The 27218-nt window shown below is 40.8% G+C and overlaps 2 protein-coding genes across 2 annotated transcripts in view; one reads left to right on the top strand and one right to left on the bottom strand.

Annotated features, from left to right (window-relative positions):
* The window catches only part of WDFY3 (WD repeat and FYVE domain containing 3), a 176241-nt gene extending 173605 nt beyond the window's left edge, over window positions 1-2636 (top strand). Inside the window, exon 66 of the mRNA XM_054989609.1 lies at window positions 364-2636. Coding sequence (XP_054845584.1) covers window positions 364-484 — 121 coding nt within the window. The 3' untranslated portion in view covers window positions 485-2636. The remainder of the gene's footprint in view (window positions 1-363) is intronic.
* A 3540-nt stretch (window positions 2637-6176) lies between these two features.
* Window positions 6177-27218, bottom strand: part of CDS1 (CDP-diacylglycerol synthase 1) — a 29376-nt gene continuing 8334 nt past the window's right edge. The window contains exons 2-13 of the mRNA XM_054990097.1: window positions 24724-24851; window positions 23895-23991; window positions 22850-22947; window positions 22216-22355; window positions 20546-20604; window positions 18963-19045; window positions 17399-17486; window positions 16418-16486; window positions 15809-15961; window positions 13334-13453; window positions 12964-13067; window positions 6177-9684 (exon numbers count right to left, since the gene is read on the bottom strand). Of these exons, the coding sequence (XP_054846072.1) occupies window positions 9555-9684; window positions 12964-13067; window positions 13334-13453; window positions 15809-15961; window positions 16418-16486; window positions 17399-17486; window positions 18963-19045; window positions 20546-20604; window positions 22216-22355; window positions 22850-22947; window positions 23895-23991; window positions 24724-24851 (1269 nt within the window). The 3' untranslated portion in view covers window positions 6177-9554. The remainder of the gene's footprint in view (window positions 9685-12963; window positions 13068-13333; window positions 13454-15808; window positions 15962-16417; window positions 16487-17398; window positions 17487-18962; window positions 19046-20545; window positions 20605-22215; window positions 22356-22849; window positions 22948-23894; window positions 23992-24723; window positions 24852-27218) is intronic.

Below are 27218 nucleotides of genomic sequence, written 5' to 3'. Positions count from 1 at the left end.
TATCTTTGATGCACCCGTTTCATCTTTGCTGTCTTGGCCCTTTTCAAAGCAGTCTTTCTCCGAGGTTTGGCAGGGAAACACCAACATATCATGACCCACGTTTTCTCCTCGCACCCAGCAGTTGACCAATATGCAAGAAGCCAGTTGCTTGCCACTGTAATGCCAGCTACTATGGAAGTCACATTTCAGTTCCAGTGGTGGCTTTTCCCTGGTGGAGTTCAGTGGGTTTCTGGTGGCGTTTCTTTTAGCTCACTCTTGAAGTGTCATCAGGAAACCCCCAGAGCAATCTGCAGTCTGGTTCTGAGCAGGTAAGTGCAAAGAAAAGAAAAGAAGCCCTAATGCTTTGCATGTTCCTCTCTTCAGGTGCAGTCGCTTTCAGTCTGAAATCAAGCGTTTGAAAATCTCTTCCCCGGTGCGGGTTTGCCAGAACTGTTACTACAACCTGCAGCACGAGCGAGGCCCCGAAGAGGGATCCTGGAATTAGCAGGGCAGAACTGCACAGTGCACTTGCTGGGACCCTGAGAACTCAGTGACTTCATGACAGGAATGAGTAGCACATTCGGAAGGGAATTGCCGCGCTAGCCCTTCACGCACTTCATCGTTGGACTGTGCACTGAAGCACTGCAGGAGAAAGGGATCATTGATTTCAAATGTACATTGGCAAGACATGGGAATGAAGAGATTCACACTGTCCATGAGTGTCAGCCAGGAGGCAAGAGGGCCACGGCATCTGCAGTTGAATCACCGAGGCCCACCTGGTCCCGGTCAGCATGGCTCCAAGGAACACCCACCCATCCTTTCAAACATCTCTTCTTCTGTCTTGGTTTTGTAGAGCTAGTCACCTTATTTGTGTTGCGGGAAGGAGGCAGCTTTTTAGAAAATAGTTGTAAATCTGCCTTCTTTGCAAGCAAACTGTGGATATTGTAAATAGATATAATGGCCTTTTTATCTAAATATGAACTTAACTGCCTGTTACATGGGACTTCAGATCAACCACTATACTTTCTGGCTCTTTAGCTCATCTATCTACTTAAATATGATTTTTTTTATAAAAAGAAAAAGCATCAAGAGGCATTACTGGTATTTTCAGTTGGATTTTCCTTTCTTTTCACTACAGGCTGCATGTTTGTCTTTTCAGTTACTTGTGTTATCTTAATTTAAACCAGGCTTTTCTGAGAGAAAAGGGAAATAAAAATAACAAAAACCAACCTGTTTTCTGGCTGCAGGGTTGCGGGGGATAGGACTTGGAATATTTTATTCTAAACTGTAAGATAACAAGGACCCTCTTCGGTTGCATTACTTTTTATACTGAAGCTCTTTAGCAACTCTGTCTTGGTATTTAAATAAGGTCTCTTTTTCTACACTGTGGACTTGCTCTTGGACTCATTCTTTACAACTGTAGCAATCAGCTGACCCAGATATTGCAAAAGGCCAGCTGTGACTTCAGATAGTAGTAAATGGCTTGCATGAGAACCCCCCCCCCCCCTCACACACACACACACTGCAGAAGAAAATGAAATAGTTGCAACACGCCGTATTTTCTCGGTTAGGTATTGGCTGCAGAAGTGGCTTGCAGTCTTTGCTCTAACTACAACTGGGTAATGCTGATTCTAGGCATAATTAACATTTCTGTTGCAGCTCTCCCACCCCCTGGAAATGAATGGGAATAATGCAAGATCCAGTGGCCCATTTTCCATGTACTTCAATGAGGTTTGTTTCTTCTCCGCAGCCTATGCGAAATGCATTACACCATTAACTTCGGGGACATTAACTTTCTTTGGAGAAGTTCCATCTGGCAGGTTGGCATTTCAGATCTATAGTCTGTGCTTTATTTAAAAGTTACTCTTTTTTCAGTGCACGATATGCCCCTGCTCATAGAGTTGGAAACTCTGTGGGCATGAGGTTTTCAAAAGTGGCAGTTTATTATTTTTTTCAGCACAAGGTATAGATTCTGTCAATAGGTAATGAGATGCATTTGTCTTGAAAGTTGTTAATCATGGTCACAGGAGACCTACTGTGGGCAGAGAGGGGTCAAAAACGATCACCACCGAAACCACAGCCCACTGGAAAGTGAAAATGAAGAGAAGTGATACTGGGAGGTAAAGCAGAGGAAAACTGGTTTTGTACCACTTTGGAGGGAGCCTTTACATTGATCGGAGATGCTTGCACAGGGAACAGGGGAGCCCTCCACCCCCACAGCTTCTGACAATGGTGTGATTCTTCTTTAGGAGTTAATTACAGCTCATTGGCAATTTAGTCTACTTAATCATCCTTGGTAAGAAATTTATACACTGAGTAGAAGGTTGACAATGTATTTTGAAAACATCTTTCTAACAGCTGTGACAGGACAAATTCAATCTCTTGTCAAAATTCATTGAGTTTGAAATTCTCTGCAAGCTCCCTCAACCCACAGCATTTCCATTTCTTCAACAGATACTCTGCCTAGTTTAACTTGGGAATCTGTCTCTTTAACTTGAAGGGGAAAAATAATTTTTTATTCCAAATGAAACTCTAAGCACTGGAGGGCACTAACATGAACAATGCAACTAATGCTGGGTCATTAGAAAATGGCAGGATGTGTGGATGTTTACTGTGTTCTCTTTTGTAAAAAAAAAAAAGTATGTGTGTGAACTTCATAGACACATTGTACCAGTGTTATTCTACACTTTTGACATTTGGCATTCTTCTCAGATGGAAGGTCATCTCCCCTGCAGTCCCCCATATGGATGATTGTGTTAACCTTGTCAGTAGCTATTTAAGGTTTGGGTAGGTTGAATACCATTAACTGCTTAGTTGGGATTGAATTCCTCCAGAACTCTTACCTGGGGTGGAGAAATGGAAGTCTCCTGCTGGTAAGGTCGAGGGAGGGGGGCACTTGGCTCAACTGTACTAAGATTGTGCCCTGTCCGGCCTCCATTCATTTTGGTGGCAACTTGCCTAGAACTGTCATTGGAAGAAATGGGGGCTGAGCAACACCACTCTCTCTGTGCAGTTGGGCCTTGCCAGCATCTGCTGTGAACACCTACGACTAAACTGGACCTCCTTTTAAGCCTTTCATCAGTGAGGGGTAGGGGAGTACTCTGGACTAACTAGTCTGGCAGTTGCTCACTGGCTGAGGGGGGAGGCGGGGTAGGGAACTTCAGACTCAGTGGCCTTCTGTTTCTCCAAGGGGCGATTTGTGTTCTTGCACCAAAACTCCTTGCTGAGGCAGCAACGGGTCACTGGCCCATTGCTCGGCTGAGAACACTCGCATCCCCCTTTCTGCCTTGTCTCTTGGTTTCTTCCACAGGGCATCCGCATTTCCTTCCTTTGTTCATAGCAATTGTAATGTTCATGCTTAGGAAGACGAGATTGGCTGCCTCTCGCCTTCATCAGTCCAATAGCAAAAACACTTTAGAAATGTTATTTTGCACTTTCTCATGTATAAAAAAAATCCGTAGAAACTTATTTTTTGGCTTTGTATCATTCAAGGATTCAGCTTTTTGTTTTAGTAAATGAACTGTGTATAAAAATATTTATGCAGTTAAAACTGTTTTTAGAAAATATTTTTAATTTCAGCAAGTTTGGTTACTTGTTGCATGACTTAACACAACTGACTTTTTGTGTCAGTACAATGTATATTTTTTGTCCTGTTATTAACTGGTAATGCGCCCTAGGTAAATGGCCATTTATTTGTACAGCAACCAGAGTAAATTGAAGATAACTGGCTACGACTGGAGGGAATTTTGTACTATATGGCAGAATCCGATTATCTGTTTTTGGTGGTTATGTAAAAGGCCTGAAGAATTACTATCTAGTGTGCAATCTGTGATATCTGAATGTTTATTGTATATTTGTCTCCAATGCAAAAAGGTAGAGTAACACAACTACAATACATGATTAAATGCAATAGTTCAGGTACTTACTTTTTTTTGTTTTCATTTCAAATAAATACTTGCTATTTACCACCAAATTTGTGTGCCTATCTTTACAGAACTGTGGTTAAATATTTTTAAACATTGAAATTCTGCATCGTCAAGCTCAATAAAACCAGTAAAAATGTTCTGACAATCCCAATATGGCAGTAATTCTGTGACCATTTCTAGATTATACAAATAAAGCATAATTTGAAATCTAAGACTGTTGTATAGCTCAGTGCTGGGCCTGATACTGTGGTGATCTGCAGCCTTTCTGGAGCCAGAGGAGAAGCCAAGGTCTCTCAGCCTGCCTGTCCTAAAACGGAATCCTCTCTGCTGAACAATAATCTCACTTTGGTGGTCCTCTTAACATTATATACAAAGAGATGTAAAGAACACAGCACCCTCACTCTTTCAGCTTTAGCAGCAGATCTTCCTAAAATAGGTCTATAATAGTTGGAAGATTACCTCAATACATTATATAGGCCATGATTCCACAAGAAAGCCTGTTTAATACAGGAATAGAACTTGCTTCTCTTCCAAAACCTGCACTTTGGTTCTGATTCTGCTATCGCAACGGATAGTGGAACTGTTGCCAGTCTAGGGATTTTTGTGTCTGCATGCATAGAACAATGGCTTTTTCTACAATACTAAAAATAGTACAGGTAGGAACTGGATTTTATTTTAATATTTGGCCACTTGCCTCTATATTTAATGCCCTCTCCTCTTGTCAGATTGCTTAATGGGTCAAGTGCTGGTTGACTAATCAACTGTCAGGCCCTCACATCTGGATTTTTTACCTGAGCAGAGTATCTTAATAACTTCCAAGTCATCGCTTTGTGTTTCTTTGTGTACTTTACCCGGTTCCAGAAAATCAAGAGGTTTTGTGTGCTCTGGTGCCATATCAGTGTCATGCATCTCCTGTAAGTTGCACTGGGGGGTGGAAGATCAAATGGGAATGCTTGGCCAAAGGCTGGGTGTGGCTCTCAGGGGAGAGGCCAGAATGGTGCTGATCTCTAGTGGGTGAGAATTGAGAGAGGGGATCCAATTTTGTATGTCTCATCTGAGGATAAGCATAGCCAACTATGAAAAATCATGGATGTTTGAACTGGAGAAAATGCTGGGTGGAGTGCAAAAGAAAATCTTGATAGCATTGACACTGTGCGCTCAGGTCCATGGGAAAATGGCACAAGAGCAAGTAGAATTTGGAATGGCCCTAATGAAGATGCCTCACATCGTTTCCAATGGCATTTGTGTCATCCAAGGTCACTGCCCTACTACATCTGGATGTGAAAAGATACAAAGAAAGAAAGCGGTTAAGACAGACGTTTGCTGGAAATCAGCAATAGTCTCCCCATTGGTTCTCGGGGGGGGGGGGCGGTGAGTAAACCAGGAGCTCTGCTTGAATGAAACTATGGGTAACTGATGATCCTCACAGCAGAACTTTCCCCTTCCAATTGAGAAAGGTTGAGTACACTGCAGCAACTTGTTCTTAAACCTTTTGGAACGGACTGCCAACCTGCCAGAGCCAAGTTGGTATGGCTTCCCTGGGGTTTTAATGGGATTTTAGTGCATGTGCTAACTGGGAGCTAAAGCAAATACTAACTGGTTCAGAGTTTTTCCCCATTCAACTGGCGCTTAACTTCAAACCGTATCTCTTACTTGCTGAACAAGTTCTAGCTCTCTGCCTCCCTTTCAAACTGGGCTCCTTTTTACAAAGCTACAATGCAAAAACAAAATGAACAACCCTACTCTGATGATATTCATAAAACTCTGCATCTCTGCTAGTCTTTGAAACTTAGTATTTTGTTGATAGCAGATGCTGGCTTAATCATTAAGCAACCTTTATTAACTATCATAAAAACTCTTGGATTTGCTCACCAGCTCTAAATGTGTCAGCAATGGGGCTTTTAAAAAAAAATCTGAGCCTGAAGAGAACTGAGCTGTTTTAACCTGATGGTGAAGGCTCCTTCCTTTCTTGACCGCTATGTATTGATAGCAGGTGGAAGTGGAAAATGTTTGATTTAAATTTCTGGCTTAAGTCTCGGGCAGGCTATGCCATCTTTCCCTGGACAGCAGCCCACCTGCACAGCGCAGTTAAGTACCCAAAAGTTGGGTACTTATCAATAACAAGTCTGATACTTGAAAGACTAATCTTTAAAAAGAACCATGTAATATGAACACCAAAGATAAAACAACTGGGGATTTAAAACAAGGTCATGGGGGAAATTTAGCCTATTCCTCCCCCACCACAAAAAAAAGAAAAAAGAAAAAAAAGCATTCACAGGGTGGAAAGATCAAAGTTTTATTAACCTCCTCCCAGAAACAGTCAACTGAAGCATCCATTTTAATGATCAAAATTTACAGTATATACATACAACTCTTTGACAGTTTTATGCTAACCCAAGTAATAGTGCCTTGCACAGGAGACATGCAAACAAAAGGACGTTATTGGGTAAAGGGGGGGAGGTCCCTACTGAACAATCTGTTTCGTTTTCAGCTTTAAATTGTAGTGTTAAGTTAATAAATCTCTTTTTTTCCCTCTCTAGGAAAGATTAATCATATATGGAATTAGCTATCCGAGGTGCAATTAACCAAGCACAGCACCTACACTACTCTGCTTTGTTGTCAATGAAGCTTGCATGTCAAAAACAGCTTCTGGAATGGTTTACCCTTAGCGCTGTTTCAGATATGCATTTACTAGGGGAGGCAGGCAGGAGGGGAAGCATATCTGAAGTATGAGTTCTCTGTGGAAACAAAAAAATGTGGGGTGCTGTGCTCAGTGGTAGTTCACAAACATGTGGAAGTGGAAAACGCGCATTCAAAAACGCCAGGAAGCATCTCTCTCTTACGCATCAACATTTTATAACAGTGCCCCTTAACAGTACAAACAGAGCTGGCACATTCAGCTCTTCTGTTGCATTCAATGGCTTAAATAGTCTTATTTTAATACAAATGCTGTAAAAATTACACCAAAATAATCTAAAAGATACAATTTTACATTTAAATTAAGTTTTACATTTTATATAATTCATCTTCAGGTTGGAATAAGTAATCAGGCAGAGTATTTTCTAACAGAACCTATGTATTTGAAGTCCTAAGTCCCAAAGGCCTACAAGTGACAACTTACTTCAGTGCAAATATTCCTATGGATGCTTTTGAACTTGAACCTGCTTGCAAGCATCTTTTTCCTTGGCAAGTCTACTTTTTCAATTTTAGGCTGTTTTGTTCCAGCTTAACAGTCATGCCTGGATCTCTTGGTTTAGTGTGACAGATATCTAAGAGCATTTCTTGAATGCTGTTGTTACTGTTCATCACAGAGAAAGAGTCAATGGAAGACTAGGTGGCGGTGATTGATAGTTATATTTTAAAATACAATCAGTCTGTTCAGTGGTGCTTCCACCTCGGCACTACTGAAGGCAAAAAAGGAGGCTTTATAAGTAGGGCCAGAATGTTTTCATTTTGTAATTACGCTGCTTTTCCAATAGATCCAAATGATTCCATTTTCCTTACTATGCAATGACTTTTGCTATTATTGTTCACTGGGATCCCCAGAGAAATGAGTCACCTGAAGAAATCCAACATGTGCTGAACTTCACTGCAAACAAGATTCCTGCGGCATGCCAGACACAGCATGACTGCAAAGTCTGTTGTGCAATGGATTTCTTCAGAGAACTGAAAAGGAGCTGCAGAGGGTATGTGGCACAAAAAAGGGAGTCTGAATCCAGTTTTAAGTTACCTTAGCAATATGAGATATGCTGCCATGTCCCACCCACACCGAAACACAGAAGATCTAGTTCATGTAGCAGGAGCCCATAACACGGCTCCTCTCCTTCGTCAAGTCTAGCCTAGTTTCTGGGAGGGTCACTGCTGGCGAGGGAAAGAGCCATATCAGCAGGTCTTCCTGTCTGATCTTTAACTTCTGTCATTCCTAGATGGCACAAGAAAGATAACCACAGCTTTTGCCAGTGTAATAGTAGAAGAGGGGCCCTTTGTGTTGGAGGCTGGTGATGTACTTGAACACTTAGGCTGCATTCTATAGGAAGCAAATTACAACCTTATACACATGACCCTCCCACAGCAGTTCTATGTAGGCAGCCTTAAAACTGAACCTACAGCAACCTTGGCTGCTATAACAATGTAAACAGACCTACTCCTTGTCAAAGTCAAAGGCTGATCTCTCTCTCTCTCTGCATGGTTTCATCAAGCAGCAACAAGAGAAGTACCTTAAACCCTTCAGATATATTTGTATTCAAATGCTCTAAGCAAAAGAAAGCTAACTCTTACTAAATGGAGGATACAATCCTGCTGCACAGACCTCATTGATACGAACGAAAGCCCTATCAGAGCACAAACGGATTCTTCTGAGCTTGCCTTCATTTCTCTGAGGTTTAATTAGGAAAGCTTTCCCAAAGCCTGCATCCTTCATTCCTTAAGTCCTACTTAGTCACTACTGAACATTTTTGGCAATCGTGTGCTTTTAAATTCATTGTTTCTATTAGATTTTAAAATAATCGTTTTATTTTGGTTTATGACATGATAAAAAGAAATTGCATCAAAGCAATGAGAAAACAACTCATGCCACAAATATCAGAAGAGTCACATCTCACACAAACATCAAGGTGCTCTGACGACATTCAATTTGTCTAGAACAGATCCAGAAGTGCTCCCCGCTGCCACAGATGCTTTTAATTTTATGAAGTTGGCCCAACACCCTCGAGACTGAGCTGGTAGCGGAACTAAGCACTTGCATTCGTCTCGCAGCCAATAGCTCCGCCTCACCTGTTGATCAGGCCAGCTCAGGCCTCCCGGCGTCTTCATGAGAATATTGCTGAGTTAGCACTTGTATTGCACTTGCCCCAAAGAAGGGAGTTATTTCCAATCAACACACCCACACACTGAGGCACAAATGACCAAGGCTCAGTTCAGAGCGCTCCTTGGGGTCTAGAAGTCCCAAAACAGGATGTGCTGGTAAAGAAGACGCCTGGGCTCCAACGGGTCATTAAGATCCTACCAGGATGGTCCTGGCAACCTCCCCAAAGGCATTCCCCTTTCATAAGAGTCCAGTTGACGCTATCCTCATCACCGGAAACAAAACCAATCCGAGGGATCCAGTGCAGGAAAACATCTGCCTCAGCACGTTCCTCGCTGCGGGTTTCTTTTCCTATTTTGTACACGCAATATGGCATAGGATGACGAGAACATCTACCACCGTTTGGTTAAAGTTCAGTCATTCTGTCGCATAAAATTATGATGGTATCAACACAGTACTAAAAAGTGTCATTAACTGAGCTGGAGTCATTAATATTATTGCAATAAAATGAGTCTATATAAAGTAACTGCACACTCCCAATGTCCCTTTAGTTTGTGCAGGAGTGTGCACATAACTGTTTAAAAAACCGTGAAGCAGGAAACAAAAGAACGAGTCTCACTACTTCAAACTCGGGGGGGGGGGCGTATGCGCCCCAAAACATGCAATTGTTAAAAAAGGAAAAACTTAACTATTGCATGGCCTCCTGGTTATTCACAGTAATCTCAGTAATAGACATTCTTATCTTCTGACTCACAGTCTGGCTTCAGTCCAACGCACGTTGCTTTGCGCAAGAAAAACCTGCTTTTCCAGCTGTGCCTCGCTTTGTAGTCCTCAGTTTGGTCCTCCTACCCCTTCAGTGATGGCTGAAGGATCCCTTTTTCAATGAGATGCGACTTCAGCATTTTGTAGACATTTAACTGTTGCTCTGGTTGGAGTACCAACAGCTGTTTCAATAGCTTGCTGGGATTGGGTCCTCTGGCAGTCAGATGAAAGGAGACAAAAGGGGGGGGAAACAGTTCTTGAAGCTGCAATACTACCTTCCACCACCTACTTCCTATGGGGTCAAATACTCATTTTTAAAAGAGTAAGCCTAAAGGTTTTTCCTTAAATGGTAGTGAAAGGGAAAGGTGCAACATCTACAGCATTTTAACTGGGAAGTTAGCAAGCATGTTAATGAAGCAGCATAAAACAAGCACAACAAGTTCCCCTGCACCAACTCCCCTTTCCCTTAATATCTACCTGAACACTCATACTAAGAAGAAAACAAAGAACCGACATTCTGGTTTGGAACACGGTTTGAAGCAAGAAAGGAAACAGGGAATTCTTCTCTCTCTCTCTCCACTGCCTTTATGCCACCGTGGCCCAGGAGTTCTGCTACTTCTGCATGCACATAAGCCCCTCACTGCTCCAAGATCTGGCCCCGGCCTTCCAGGAAGACTGGAACAATGATTTCAGAGGGCTTTCTTGGAGGTCTGGCACGAGGCACGGTACAGGAGTGTTAATTAAGCACTAAAACCCTCTCCTGCCCACCAGACACACATGCAAAGCAGGTTTCTGGGGAGATAAGAGAACTACTCATTTTCTTGCCCTGCCTAACTCTTTTTTTAAAAACTAGCTGCTTATCCCACTGAGAACAGCACCTCTCATCTCATGAAAGTGTCTTAGAAGGAGCTTGTAAAAAGCTTTTAGAAAGTCCAAGTGTACAGTGCCTAGTCTTCATCAACTGGACCTGTATTGAGAAACCCAAGGAATTCTAAGCAGGAATTTCATTTGTAGATTCTTCCTCAACAATTTTGCGCTACTGTACATTAACAATTCTACCTTGATTAACAACGACCTGACAGAGAAGTTTGAAATAAGAAAAGGTACAAGACAAGGATGTCCACTATCACCGTTGTTATTTGTGATGGTCCTAGAAATTTTACTAATGCAGATCAAAGAAGATGATAATATAAAAGGAATAAAAATAAAGGGATCTTCTTATAAGTTAAGAGCATTTGCAGATGATGTGATGTTTATAGCAGAAGATCCACTACGAACTTTGCCAAGATTACTTGATAAAATTAAGGAATTTGGAGATTTGGCAGGCTTTTATATAAACAAAAAGAAGTCAAAAATAATAACCAAGAATATGACCAAGAAGAAGCAACAGGAACTGAGTGAATTAACAAACTGTGAAGTGGTACACAAAATTAAATATTTGGGAATAGAGCTGACAGCTAAAAATATTGATTTATTTAAGAACAATTATGAAAAGCTCTGGACGCAAATTGAAAGAGATATGATAAAATGGAAAAAATTAAACTTATCGTGGTTCGGTCGGATTGCCACAGTCAAGATGAATGTGTTGCCTAGAATTATGTTCCTAATGCAAACAATACCAATTATAAAAGACAAAAAACAAATTGAAAAATGGCAGAAGAAGATATTGGAATTTGTGTGGGCAGGAAAGAAACCAAGAGTAAAGATGAAAGTACTCTGTGATGCTAAGGAAAGAGGTGGAATGCAGTTACCTGATCTTCGACTTTACCACGAAGCGATATGTCTAGTCTGGTTAAAAGAATGGGTGTCATTAACCAATCATAAATTACTAACTTTGGAAGGTTATAATAAACTATTTGGATGGCATGCATATATATATGTGGTACGATAAGTATAAAATGGATGCAATGTTTCAGCACCACTATTTGAAAAGAAATTTACTGTTGACTTGGCTAAAGTACAAAAAAATTATAGATCAGAAGAAACCACTGTGGATTATACCAGCTGAGGTGATCAACCCAAACTTAGAATACAAAGGAAGAGAATGGCTTACCCTCAAGGACCTAATGGAAGTAACAGATAAGGAGGTGAAACTCAAACCAAATGAGGAGTTGTCAAATATGGTTGGTTACAATATAGACAAATTAAAGACTTATTTGATTCAGACCAAAGAAAGACAGGTTTTAGAACCAAGAATTCAGAATCTGAAGAACTATTGTTGGGAGATAATAGTAAAGCAATTTCTAAAATGTACAAATTGTTATTGAAGTGGTTTACAGAAGATGAAACAGTCAAGGTACAAATGGTAAAGTGGGCTATAAATTGTAATAATGAAATAACGGAAGCATGGGAACAACTATGGAAAAATACCTTAAAAATATCAACATGTGCCAGTATTAGAGAGAATGGCTATAAAATGTTATATAGATGGTATTTAACACCGAAAAAATTAGCCATAGCCAATAAACAGCTATCTAATAAGTGTTGGAAATGTAAGGAGCATGAAGGTTCTCTATTTCATATGTGGTGGACTTGTCGTAAGGCTAGAGACTTTTGGACGAAAATATGTGCTGAGATGTCTTTGATACTTTGCTATAATCTTGCTAGAAATCCAGAAATGTTGTTACTATCTTTGCATTTGGAAGATGTTAACAGAAATGATAAGATATTGTTATATTACATGGTAACAGCAGCTAGAATAATATATGCTCAGTACTGGAAGAGAGAAGAGATACCTGAAATTGAAGAATGGACAAGGAAATTGTTGTACATGGCTGAAATGGACAAACTAACAAGAAACTTGAAGGATCAAGATCCAAAAGCATTTTTGGAAGACTGGAAAAAGTTGAAAAAATATATGGAAAAGAAATGGGATGTTAAGGGACAATTATGGTCTTTTGAGGGGTTTTAATGGTACTAAGTAAGATAAGATATAGTTAAGATCTTTACTAATAACAAGATAAGAACAATTTTAGTATAGAAATAATGTGTTACTAATAACGGGGGGCTGGAGTGCTGTTGGAAGTCAACATCGAAAAGGGGGGGAAGGGAGGGGGTGGGGGAATATATTCATGGGAATTGAAATGGATTATATTTGTATCGTAATTTGACTATATATTGACCCATCCAATAAAAATTTATTATAAAAAAAAAAAACAATTCTACCTTGAAAAACGTATTCCACCAATTTATCTGAGACAAAAGTTACATCTCAAGTCATGACTTCCTTGTGACTCTTTTATTTAAGTGGTACTAGCGCAGGCTCCTTTTTAATCTTCTAACAAGGATGCGGATCTTAGAAACATTACGTAGTTTTGACCAACAGAACTCCCAGATGAATGCCACCCAGTGAAAACTAGGTCATCCTTCATATCTTATACGATTTTTCCCTTGCGGTCAGGAGACTGCACTGAAGACTGGCACAAAGAAATGGTCAGGCCTGATGTAGATCCTCAGCAATAATTTCTTAAAGCATTATCTGTGTGAATATACCTTATGAAACTGGTGATATAGACATGCACGAAAGTAGCCATCAAGTACTGACAGTCAAAGCGATCCATTATTCCACCATGGCCAGGAATAGTGTCCGCAAAATCCTTTAAGGGAACAAGAGAGACCAAAACAATGAACATGATTCTCTTCAACTAGTACCCATTTAAGACAGTCAACCGATTAAAGATATTTTAGTTTATCATTTGCCGTTTAAATCAATTGGCGGCTGAGCCATTTAAGTGATTGGTCAAAGCGCTTTTCATGTATTAAGGCACCCGTAAGAAATTAAGACACAAGATTCGTTTTAAAACGATTACAGAAAGTACACATAAAAGACTAAACAAACAGAGATGCTCCAAATGGTACTCACCTTGATTTTGAATGCTCTTTTGAAGCCACTAGCGAAAAAGCCTCCGAAAGGTCCGATTAAGGAGGCAAATGTTGACAAAGCAATGCTGTGCAGCTGGAATGGGTACAAGTTCACTGTTTCCTGCAAAAAATCATTACCACCACCATCATCATCATCGTCGTCGTCATCGTCATCATCAGTCTGCCTTTCTTACTGAGACTCAAGGTAGCTTCCACAGTGTAAATCAACACAATCAGCTACTGGGACATTCAATAAAAATACAACAGGGTATAGAAATCTGAAAACAAGCAGAAATCCAATACCCAGCTGATACAATGCTAGAACAAAACATAAGTAGTTTGAGATGCCATATTAGTGGAAACTACTCATGGAATCATACTTATAGCAACAGACAGTACACAGTAGTATAGTATCTCTTTATTAAAGCATCCCTCTGAACCATTTCCTTACAGCATAGCCCTGTTTGTGTAAAAAAGCCCTCCTGGATGATTCAGTTTTGCAGTTTGCAGAAAGCCAGGACCACGGGACCTTTCCCGACTTCTTCAGGCAGGCAGTTCTATAAAGTGGTGGCCGCTACAGAGAATATGCATGTACAGGTAAGCTATTTATTTTACTCATTTGCCAGGTGGCACCTGCAGAGGGTCCTGTTCAGATTAGCAAAACTGCCATGGCAGAGCATAGAGAGAGAGGCGGTCCTGGAGATATGAGGGAGCGAGGCCATAAAGGGCTTTGTATGTGATAGCCAAAACCTTGGACTGAGCCTGCTAATCAATGGAGTGAATGCAAAATGGGAGTAATATGCATGCTCTGCCTAGCTCCTGGTAATAATACAGCTGTGGCATTCTGCACCAACTGTAGTCTCTGAGTTGACTTCGAGGGAAGACCTATACAGAGGCCACTACAGTAGTCTATTCTCCATGTTACCATACTGTGGATCCAAGTGGCCAAGTCAGCCGTGTCAGGCTAGAGAAGGCATTTTTTAAGCTGCGTTGTCTCGCTTTTTTGCAGCAGCACTGGATCTAGTACAAACTCTATGCTCTTTATGAGCGCTGGCTGTCCTGAGCATTCCTTGACATGGCAGCTCTCCTCCCTCACTCCCAAACTACACAAGGGCAAGCACAGCCTTACAAATGAAATGCTTCCAGGTTGACGAGTAAGGATGGACAACATTATCTGCTGATCACACCCATTTTACTTCTTCCTCAACATGTAAGCACATCCAGTAACAGTCATCTTATCAATAATATCAGAGGCTGAACCTGCATTCTTGTTCAGATGTACAAAGGCCATTCTTTACTGATAAGACAGCAGCACTCTTTGGTCTCACCAGGCAGAGGATTCTGCCTCCTTCTTGCCTGCCAGATGTTGCCGGCTGAAAAGGAGGGAAGGCTTCAACTCAGCCTGCAGAAACTCTCTGTCTCAGCTCTCCTGCCCATCCTCCAGGCAGCAGTCCTCTGGAGAGAGCAGATTCTTAATTCTCATCTAGATCTAATCACCTGCAAAAGGGTTTCCTACCAGTCCTTTCAGGCTTTCCCAGCTGCCCTAAAAGCTCAGGGAACCAAGGGAGAATTGTCCCTGTGGAGGAACAGTCCCACTGACCCACGGATCCTCCTCTGTCTTGCCCTCTGAGGCATCTGGACACCAGCAGCCATTCAGGAATTCAGTGAGAATTGTTCCCAGCAAAGGAAATACTTGCTCACCCACTTCCTCTGGCCATCCTTTGTCCCAAGATGAATTTTAAAAAATCACACTCCATGCAATACTGCTCCTCCCCCAACCCCAGCAGTAAATATCGGGATGTCTCCAGCATATTACATCTTAGAGGACAGAGTCCACTTCAGAAACCTGCATACTAGAGACAACCAGGCAGGATACGCACTGAAGTTCCTCAGAACCTGCAGAGATGCCACCAAAGGATCTCTGTAGCCAGGATCCCTAACAAGAAAAAGGACTGGTTCAATAGGCAGTGATCCAACGGTCCAAATGGAAGCTACACCCTTTGTTGTTCCAGCTGATTCAGGAAGCTTCAAGGAACCAGTGGTGAGACTTCACAAGCTCAGAAAACCATCAGCTGGACAGAGGGTTGTCTCTTTATCAGTATCCTCTGGTTTCTAGGCTGAATGCTGTTGGCCAGAAGACCTCCTTCTGGGCATTCCCCTTATTCTTCTACTTTTGCTTCTTCACTAAACCAAGTGCAACAAATCAAAGTACAAACCTTCTAAAAATGGGGAGTGTCATAACAAGATACAGTACGGTACACAGCTGTAGCCTCTTATCCCTTTGGGAAAACAAGAGGTGAAGAATTATCCCATGCATACTGTTCCTATTTTATCTGCTCTGAAGGCAAACAGGAAAAGATATAAAGCCACCGAGAGAACTGGTCCTTTCAGATGCTCACACTCCTAAACAAATCTTTCAACCCATGCTTTGACCTCATAAGATTCCACTTTAATTTAAAGGTCCCGCTGTACTTACCCTTCCCAAGACAACCTGTAGCAATGGTGGTATGGAGTATTTTTGTAACTGGAACAGTTCTGAAGGCTCACACTCTGTGACAAACCTGTTAGCTTCACTGTTGTATTCCACGGGGCATACAAAATACTGATATTGAGCCAAAAGGTAGGCAACCTGAAAGACACAGTAGGAAGCCCTGAGATCCATGAAGGTATGAGAGCTTCACAAACTCTGTATGAGGTCCTCTCCCCGAGGGGAAAAAATGCCCATGCCTTTCAAAGCGCAACTAAGGCCCAGCTTATAAATCACCTAGCATAGCATGGTTGCCATAGCCACCATCTTCATGGCTGCTCCTACGCCACCCTGGGTAATGTGAATCTTTTCTACCCACATGTTTAGGACAGATGGCGTAGTTACATATCTTGCTGGTGACACCCAACCAGCTCACATCCACCACAGTAAACAAAGTCTTTTGTTGTAGTCATCTCCAGCGTTCAAAACCTTAATTCATTAAGAACCTAATGCTGGGAAGCTGCAACAGACTGGCAGCATTTCAAGCTCCTCTGTGCCCGTTTAAAATCCGGTGCCAAATAGCACAGCATTAGTATGAAAGAAGACACATCCACTTACGATGAATCCAAAAACAACTGTGATAAAGAAGCCACCAATGAAGCCTTCCCAGGTCTTTTTGGGAGACAGCTAATCAACAAGGCAGAAATGAGAAAGTTACAATTTTGGTATCATAGAAGCAATTTAAAAAATTCTGGGCAAGCAATAGGAAAACAACATTTAAAAACGGTTGTTTACACCTAATATTCAGATAAAGCCCCAGGCATCTTTTAATTTGCAGCACTGTGTTATAGAACTTTATGTGTGGCTACGTGTTGCTGCGGAAAAGGCAGCCTGTGCTTTAAAGATGCAGCCTACAAAAATATATATTAACCTGGTACAGGCGGGCAGGCAATGTCTTAATAGCAGCAGCTACATTACAGGCACTACCAGCTGGGTGCCTTTTAGATGCTAAGCAAGATTACTCTCATCCCTGGCAACAGCACCACGAGTCATACTAGCAGGAAACAAGAACAAGATTTGATACAGCCAGCAATGGGGGGGTGGGGGGGTGGGAGCTGTATCCCTGCAGCCAATGCACCCTGATTGCCAGCAGAAACAATGAGCTGGGGGTCTCCCTGGACCAGAGTTCCTGAATGGCTGTCGTAAAAGATGATCTGAGAAATGAAAGTTGAAAACAGAAAAGAGCAAGGAGTACAATTAAGAAAGTAAGCCGGCTCTGGGTTTTTGAAATATATTATACATGTGAGTGCAGAACATGAACTATTAAAGGATATGTCTAATTATCCAAAGAAGCAAGATTGTGATGACCCCTATTTGCTAATATTACGGGCAGCCTGCCTCAGAAGTATGACAGCCCTTGGCAGAAAACTCTCTGAGGGAGCCATGATGTAAAGTGGGGGTGATCGTTCTGGCCCAACAGCCCCCCCTCTTCAGAAGGACACCCAAAAACGGAAGGACACCCAAAAACGGAAAGCCACCTTAAATATGACTGCATGACTCCGCCATTTTTAAAAATGATCTCTCACTCAAATTTTGTACCTTAATCAGTGGAGTTCTCCCAAAGAAGAATCCAAAGATATAAGCGGCAATATCATTGCAAATAACACTTGAGATTGGAACAAGAAACCTGAGCAATAAAAGAGAAGAAATGTTAAGAAGTAATTTCAACACAAAACAATATAAATGTCATTACAAATATTGAGTGGCTCGTAGGTTTTGGCCAGCTTGCAGCCACATGAAACTGCCCTTAAAAGTTACTGGGTTTTTTTTCTTTAAAGGACAATGGAGCAAAAAAAAACTTCGAACAAACATTTGCAAGATGATTACTTCACTGAATCATGGGCTTCTAAGCTGAGGAAATACTGAACAATAGAAATTCTCTATCAAACATTTTGGAAGATATTAAATAAGTTAAGAGACAAGTATCAGGACGGGGTAGGGGGCAGGAGACCAGCAGCAGAAAAAGAAAGAGATGCATAATGCCAAGAGAGAGAGAGAGAGAGAGAGAGAGAGAGAAATAGTCTATACACTATATATGTGAAATTAAAATAAACAAGGCTGACCTGGTAATCAGCAGAGGCTCCCCATCCCCCTCTCCAACCAAAAAGAAAAACAAAGGGGCTGGGAAGCTGGAGCCAGGTTCTTTCTTACAACAGAAAACCTAATTTCCATTTACATCATAGGAGACTTCTGGACAACAGGAAACCAGGGCTGGGATCCAAAGAGCCACTTCAACTTGTGCAAAGGGTTTAATGTAGCATAGAGAAACAGTTGCCTCGTGCCATTTCATCAAAAGCATCAAAAAAAAAAGCAGTTTGCTATGGAGAGTTTGGGTGGGGAGGGCTGCTGTTTGTGATAAACAAGTTCAAAGCACCTCTTGGCTCATAGTACTAGTATCCCTCTGCCCTGAACTGGATGGCCCAGCAAGCCCTAATTGCATCAGCTCTCGGAAGCTAAGCAGGGTCAGCCCTGGTTAGTACTTGGATGGGAGGCCACCAAGGAAATCCAGGGTAGATACGTAGGGGCAAGCAATGGCACAACTGTTCTGTTTGTCTCGTGCCTTGATAACCCTATGGGGTAGCCGTAAATTGGCTGGAGACTTGACATACACACTAGCATCTCAGTTCTTTGGGTCATGGCCAGGGCCAGGATGCTTCTCCAAGACACAGATCCTGTTCCTAGCCAGAAGTTCTACGACTTGCCGACCTACACGCATTCGTGTTTTTCATTGCAATCCTGGCCTTCACCCAAGTCATAAAGACTTCAGAAGCAAGTTTGAGATATGTTTATTGGAATTCCAAGAAAAAAGATATAGGACGGTGATGCAACCCCATATTTTCTTTGGGTTCCGTGGGAATGCAGTAGAGGCAGTGATCAAAGGGTGAAGATCTGAGGGTTTGTCAGTGTAAAGGTGGACCTCAGGTATTCACAGAACTGGACATTCACAATTTACTTCCTTGTTGATTCCAGATATTTGATAAAGCTTAGACAAGGGACCAGTCAATACTTTGTGTAGGGGGTGGGAAGGGGTAATTGTCAGAAATAACATATATACATGACGCGAGACATATGCATAGATTTGCAAGAATTACTGTCCCCTTACCAGATCATGCCTTCAAACAGATTTTGGATGACAAGATGAGATTGAGTTACAGTGATCAGCAAAGTGACATGAGTCCATGCGAACTGTTAACGGTGCAATAACACAACAGTTAGTGACACAACGACACAGATCAATACACCTAAATAAAAATGGTAGTTTGGCTGTGGGAGCTACACACACATATATACATTCTAGAACACGAGAGGGTGCACGAACAGTGCATCGCAGTCTAGCCGTGTTAGTTTCTCAGGACAAGACAACGGTTATGGGAAAAAAAGATTTCTGAACACATGGCCACAATTTTCCATCTTATAATTAATATGTATCTATTTTTAAAAAAAACTTGTATGTCATTGTGAATGAGAAGGAAGATATTCTAGGTGCGTGTATATAAAATAGACATTTTAGAATTAAAACACTGATATGTCAGTGACAAAGTTATGGAGAAATCATGCTACATAATTATGAAAATCTATTAAGAAATGTTAGTTCCTATTCATGGATTATTTTAACACAACACACATTTAACATTTAAGACATTTAAAGTACAAAATGCACTAGGGATGAAAGAGGAGTCCCTCCATCAGTGAACTGTAGCTGATTGTCTCCAGTGATACTTGTATAATTAAATAACCATTTCCAGTACAGCTCACATCTGCAGACAATTAATATTTAGGGGCGGGATCTCATTGGCCACTTTTCTCCATGTGATCACTTTCAAAAATGCACATAATCATGCAAGTGGCATGATGTGCAATCTCGTGACAGGCAGATATGCAGAGCTGCAATTTCTACGATCACTGCAGCATGTGCTCATACTCTAGGGAGGGGCTGTGGCTCACTGGTACAGCATCAGTTTTGCATTCTGAAGGTCCCACGTTCAATTCCAATTTAAAAGGTGATGTGAAAGAGACCCAAGAAAGCCCTTCATGTGTTTTTATGTGTCTAATATGTCTAAATGTTTGCACTCTGCATCTTTGATTATGCACATTAAGGGACTAATGTACCATTCAGAGTTTTCCTCTTATCATCATGTGGAACAGTTGCAAGCATATCTGCAACCATGCTGAAAAAACAGTGCAGTTTGGAGGCATCCCAGGAGGTTATTTGTATTAAAAGTACATCCCACAGAAAGATGATAATCATAGGAGGCTGATATTAGCTGAAAATTTTAGAACAATTTTTCTTTTCTTTGAGTCTGCTAGCTTTTGCAAGCCCATTTCAATTCCAATCAATTTTTTCCTGGTTTTGGATCTGTGGGTTTCAAATGCTCAGTCAGTTTTGCTGACTGATATCTGCAGAAAACAGTTTTACTTTTCCCATCAAAATGCAGCCAACAATGTAGCCTGATGGAATGAAACCTCACAGCCACAATTTTCAACAAAGGACAACAACAAACCTATGATTACACATTGCCAGTGGTATCTCCTCCGCACCTCCACTTCGGATTTGTGTTAGGTAAGAAGAGCAGGGGGGAAACGGCTGTGGAATTGCTGTTACTTTTACAAAGCACATTCAACATTCCTGGAAGAGACTAGCGTTAGCCTGAGACCAAATTTGGCAGCTAAAAGATTCGTACACACCATGTAAAACTGCAGACGATACTGCTTCTTCACCAAACTCAACACAAACAAGCAGAAACCTGCGCAAGAAGCGGAAGACACGTTTTACTCCATTACTCTAATTACAAGGAACAAATCAAACTGTAATTGGGGAAGGCGAGGGTTTCCTGCTACATTAGCCTCAGCCACTTAACCACTATACTACAGCAGCTCTCCAAATAACTTCTCCACAGCTTGGAAGGTTAAATCTAGAATGGATGTGTGTGCAATTTTTATATTTACAAATTGCCTTTCAACACAAATTCTTGTGGTTTTATTTAAAACTTCAAGTTAAAACTTAATTAAATACACCCTATCCTCACAACAAACAGTCGGCATAAAAATCAGCTAAGAGCCAGCATAATCAGCACTCTAAAACTGAATGCACCAAAGGCCTAACAGGATTTAAGTATCTTTACTGCCCATCCCAAACAGAATATGCAGAAGGCTCCTTCTGGGAGGAGAGGCTGGTGTTGCATTAAGTGCAGGTAGAACTGACAGTGGGAATATATTCTGCTTCCCAGCAAGTCTTCTGATATAAGGAACATAAATCAAAAGCCTCATCCGTAGGCCTCAAAAGGGGACAAACGGATTTATACTGAAAACTGTAAGTTTTGCACTGAGCATAGTACATCCTTTGCAATTCGTTCTTTCCAGGTCATGACTATACAAAATTACTTGGCTGACTTGGCAGCATCCAAGATCGGTAACCTACAAATATCAGTCTCAGAATTTGGCCACAGTTCCAGCAGTGGTAGCATAAGTTACATGTTCAATTTGGCAGCAGTGTTTATCTGTCAATACAAGGAGTACTTGCAAGTGTCTGATAATTTCTCAGGTTTGAGAAGAGCATCCCCTTAATTATTTCCCTTGTGTGCTAAATTCAAATATCACAAGCACCCAGAGAAGCAGCCCCAGATCTTCTAGATGGGCAAACCAAGAGGATTTCTTTGAATGCTGTACAATCTTATTTAGTCTACTCCTGGGTAGGATGACTTTGGTTTTGCATGGTCCATCTTTTTTTTCTTAATTAGGATCACTGATGTACATTAAATTTATAAAACAAAAGGAAAACGCCTTCAGGATCTTTCTATCCTCCTTTCTGTTATTAAAAGTGTAAAGCAATCTTGCTTAAGAACGTAAGAAATACCAGGCAGGACCAGACCAAAGTCTGGCTAGCCTGTCATCTACTGAGAATCAACAATGTATAGTGGTTAGAGGATCAGAACGGGATCTAGGAGACTCAAATTTGAACACCTGCTCTGCCATGGAAAGCTCAGTGGTTGACCTTGGGCCAGTCACTCTTTTTGGCTAACCTAATGAAGATGTACACTGTAGACTGCATTAGGCTCCAGTGGTGAGAAAAGCACAAACAAAATAATGTGAACTGGTGGACCATGAATTACCTTCTGATCACTTCTGCTCTATAACAGTAGTGACTAGGATTAAGTTTTCAAAGGACTAGGATTTTATTGTATTGTTCGATCACATTTTACTGCAAAGTATTAACCCGAGAGTTTCATTTTGGGAAGTCATAGCAGAGGCAGTGAGGAGAAAATTCATCTTGAGTCTCAACAGGAAAAGCAAGCTATAAACCAAATAGGAACCTGCAGGAAAGGTACACTGGCCACTGACAAGATGTACAAAGTTACCTGCTAGATAGAGGGTAAAAGAGATGAATCTGTGGTATCGAATTAGGAACTGAAGTTGTTCTCGTCTTTGAACAAATGTAGCGAAATAATCTGCTACAGTCTCTCCGTAAAAGAAGTAGTTCACACATAGTAGGAAATACCTGTGACATATTCAATAGCAAAGTTACTGTGGGGAACAGGGAAACACAAAGAAATAAACCCAATTTTCATATGGTAGGTTTTTAAAGATATAAACTAAAAGCCTGACAATTTACTGAGTTTATCTTAGGAACAACCAGAATATGCTTCAGAATCTTGTCTGAACAAGCAGAGATACATGCAGATGGAGAACTGAACAGAGGAATGCAATCTTTTTAATTGTTCAACAGTATTCATCATTATGGTGGGTGTGGAAATGTCAGTGCATTATTTTTTTTAATATTCTTGTCACAATTCTTTTTTAAAAATTGGTGATATGAATTAACTTTATGTATTTAAATGCATTTTGACTGGATGTGCCAAAAATCCAGTGATTTTAAGAACAAATAATTAAATACTAGATCTGTATTTATTATACTATAAAGTCACGTTGATAAAATGTGATGGGAAAAAGCTAGCAGAACAGCTAGAATAAAAAATTCCACTCATTACTTACCAGCTTAAAGTTCTAAACCATGGCAAGTCATAAGAATGATAGACTCTGTAACCTATAGTAATAATTTCATGGAAGCACTTTACTTGTATGCTCAGGACCTGAAATTAAGATAACAAGCCAATGAGTTTCCACATTTAAAGATACGCAGTTTCCTGAAAATAAGACAAACATTGCATCCATACACTGACATATCTAGATAATCTGGAAAATTGAAAGATAATCTTACTGCAAAGCTGAGCCATAGTATTTTTAACACACTGATGTGGTGTTTATAGATGAATTCTGGGCTGGGTTCAAACATAACACAAAACTATGGCATATTTTCACAAGGGTTAGTTTGAAACATCAGGAACCAACTCACAGGCAACTATTCAAACCCTGCAATGCTATACACTGGTTTCCCCACTTTCATCTTTCTCCTCTACAGACATCTAACTGGTATCTTGGCCTGCATTACAACTAGATCAATGCCAGGGAACAAGCCAGAATTGTCTACATTCATACATCAAGCAAACCATAATCAGGACCAACTGCAAATTCTGGTTTGACATACCCTGACCAACTACAGTTAGTGAACTGCCCATATTGGGACAATCACACAAACCATAGTTAGCTTAATTAAACTATGGCTTCATGCAATGTTGGAATCTGCAGTCATTTCAGGGATTCTGTGTACAGGCTCATCTGTTTGTAATAGCAGGAAGAGCTTTGCTGGCACATGCCATTGCACAGGAAAAGTTGGCCCAATATTACTGAAAATAGGATAGTATACAGATGTAAGTCTTTAGTGGATGAATTAGAGCTATGATGTTTTCAGGTTTTCCCAGTTTTCCCAGTTGTTCATGTCACATTTCCTCCTAGAACCACAATTAGTTTTCAGTTATAAAAGTAAAGGAAGCTTTAAGTATCAATCTGTACAAATATGCCAATCAAGCAGACTGGGTTTCATAATATAAAAATGGGAGAAAGGCAAGCTGAATTGTTTTCAATCACTCTGTTGATCTAGCATATGTGACAAATAAATGTGAGGGTTTAGCAAACTTACCAGCAGCATCAGCATGAATGAACCCATGTATATGATCAGGGAAAAAATGGAAATCATAGCTAAAGTTAAAATCCCACGAATCCACCAATTCTTCCATCTACAGAGGAAAAAAATACATTAAAAACATTAGATAAAATATACCATAATAATTATCTGGTTGTTTTCCATAAAAAAGATCTGGGTCCTATAATATAGTCCAATGTATAAGGGTACTGCCACTGGATAGGATTATCACAGATCTTGACCCTACATCATGCCCCGCATGGTTTGGGGCGGGGGTTGAACCTTACAAGCAACGTTTCTGGGGTGCAGGGAGCTATAGTGAGAAATGGCAAGTTCCATTCCTTGGCGATTAATGAGTCCAACCAAGGAATGAGGAAACTTTGTAAAGAAAATTAAGAATGAGAGTTAATCTATATTGGCTACTTATAGCCAATGATGGAATTTGTTGTGAACACACAGGAATATGATCATTATATGCAATATTTTAACCATTGTTCACTAATTCTAAAACTAGTTCTATAGAATTCCAGATAACTTTTCTGTTTAGTAGAATGGATTTCACATTGTGAAGGGAATGATAAACCAATGAAATGATATAAACAAAACGCTTTGAAGTTTTTTCAGGAATCACGATCTTCAAGAGCCTGACTATTTAACTACTTTTGAAAATACCTGCCTGCCTACAAATGGTTGCGTGAATATAGCTCCAAATAATTGATGAATATAGCTCCCAACAAAGTATTGGTTTGCAAGCAGTCTACTTTTGCAAGATTAAGTTTACAGTAATTCTTATACAGATGCATTATTAATTTTATTCCTCTCATACCTGGAAGACAAGCCAGATAAGGCCTTTTTAAAAATTTCTGGAGTGCTGTCTGTTGGCGGAACAACTTCAGGAACATCTGCATCACTTCTGAGGTCTTGCTCTCCAAATCTATCCTCTCCATCCACATCCTAAAACGGAAAGCAGAAGATGTAAAGAAGACTCAGGAAGCTAAGTACGCAATTAGAATATGCATTATACACAGAAAAAGTACTCTTGCAATAAAGCCACTCTGGCAGCTTGGCCTCACTGCAACAGACATTTGTCAAAGTGAAATACGGAAAGCAGCTGGAACACAGCAAACACAGTTTATAACATGTGAAGCACATAGTTTGAAAGCTCCACTTTGCCTTTGACAAATCAGTATTTCATATGCATCAATTTTCAAGCTACAGAAAGTTCTAAGGTTTGGTGTCATGATTCTAAAGTACTTTTGACACATACAGATGTATGCTAAGTGCTAAGCCTGGATACAGCACAAATTTAATTGAAACGCTCACAGGACCGGTACCCATATACATATCTAATGTAGCTTGTACACATAATGGAAATCCCAGGCCTCTGGGAACGTACAAAGTATTTTCCAGCTCAAATTCCTGCACTTCTAACCAAGCACTCTCTGATCCACCAAGACTTTAAAACCAGAAGCTGCCATCATTCAGTTATTTTTAGATAACCAGTATACTTTATTCTAAACTTTCTTCCTATCATTAAACAGTGACAAACCTTGAAAGCACTCCTACAGTAGCACTGGCATAGGTAGGCAGAGTGGAACAATTCAAATGGCACAAACAATCATAAAAATAAAACCAGAAGTGTTGATGGAATCTTAAAAAGGTAACAAAATGAGAGAAAAAACACAAGAATTTCTACAGTTAGTAGTGCCTATACATGTTAAATTTTCAGGAATGTTGACGTAATTGGAAAGTTTTGTCCTTTTTTTAAGAGGGGACAAATTTTGAGGAAAAATGAAATATATGCAATACTTTCCTATCATTATGAGTAGAGATGGGCACGAAATAGGAAAAAATGAAATGAGCGTTTCATGTTTCGTCGCATTCCGTGAATCATGAACTTTCACAAAACTGTCCCGTTTTGCAAAACGATTCGTTAGTTTCATGATTCGTCAGAACCCAGGGCACTTCAAAGGCCCCCTTCATACCCAGAGATGCCAAACTCGCAGGGAGACTTCAGCAGGCTCTCCTCCACCCACCCTCACCCAACAAGCCAGCAAGAACAAATGCTCTAAATAAGAATATAAGCAAAGAAAATTAAAGAAAAAAAAAGATAGCCCTCAGTCAAGCTAGGCCCCAGAGCCAGACAATACCCTGAGACTGGGGTTGGGTAGGGTAGAGGAAAGAAGGCATCCTCACCCAACAACCTTCCCAGCAAGGCCAAGAGCTGAAAATAAGAAAGAGGCTTTTCAGTTTCTTTTAAAGCAGCAGCAAATCCATCAAAAGTTCCCATTTCCACTCTCTCACTCCAAATCCCAGCAACAGGTCCTCCCTCTGTCTACTGGAACTGAAAAGCACGAGGCAGAGAGCTGTGCCTTATATAAGAAATGCTCACATAGAGCAGAACAGGAGGTCTCTGGTTGGCAGACAGACCTGCCTAACAGGGTTTGGATGAGACTGGTGTTCCCATGGCTACAGAAGGCCCATCTCCTCAGTTGCCTAGGGGATTAACCCCCCTGCTCCTTGCTGTATAGGGAAGAATGGAAGCTCTCCAGTTGACAGGGAGAGCTGCCTATCAAGGTTATGTGGGCTAAGATTGGGGTTTCCAATGGCAACAAAAGTTCTGCAGACATTCCAGGCCTATATTGCCTAGGGAATCAATGGATTGGCACCAGCCTGTCTGGCATCACGAATCATTCACGAATCGAACGAATTGGCCCAAACAGTCGTAAATTTCATGAAAAACGTGGCCCCACATAACGCGTTTCACAAAACATGAATCGGCCTGATTCGTCACGAAATTTGGTTCATACTTCAATTCGGGCCCATGTCTAATTATGAATGTGATAGACCATGCATTAAGAAACATCTCCCTTATTCTAACAAAGAGTGTATTTCACAGGAGCTCTTTTTCAGTGTTCCGAAAAGTTTCCCAATTTTTCCATTGAAAAATTCTTCAAAAGGTAGGAGGGGTTCTGAAATTTTCCAGTCCTTCATGTTTCTACTAGTGCCAGATATAAATCCTGACAAGCTTCTAAGTTTATATGAGTTGTAGTTTTTTTTTAAAATTCAAGGCCTGATTCAAAAATTAGCCTGACCATCAGAGAACAAACAGGAGATTCGGCCATGTTAGCTGTGTCCCCTCCCCGCCCTGCAGGGAGCACAGTGAAGACTCTAGACTAATTTTGCCAACCTCCAGGTGAGACCTGAAGACTGCCCAGATTTACAACTGATCTCCAGACAGAGAATAATTCCCCTGGAGAAAATGGCTGCTTTGGAAGGCAGACTTTATGGCATTATGGCCCATTGAGGTTCCTTCCCAAA

Source organism: Eublepharis macularius, chromosome 10 (genome assembly GCF_028583425.1).
Source record: "Eublepharis macularius isolate TG4126 chromosome 10, MPM_Emac_v1.0, whole genome shotgun sequence".
NCBI lineage: Eukaryota > Metazoa > Chordata > Lepidosauria > Squamata > Eublepharidae > Eublepharis > Eublepharis macularius.
This window is presented reverse-complemented; position numbering and strand designations above follow the sequence as displayed.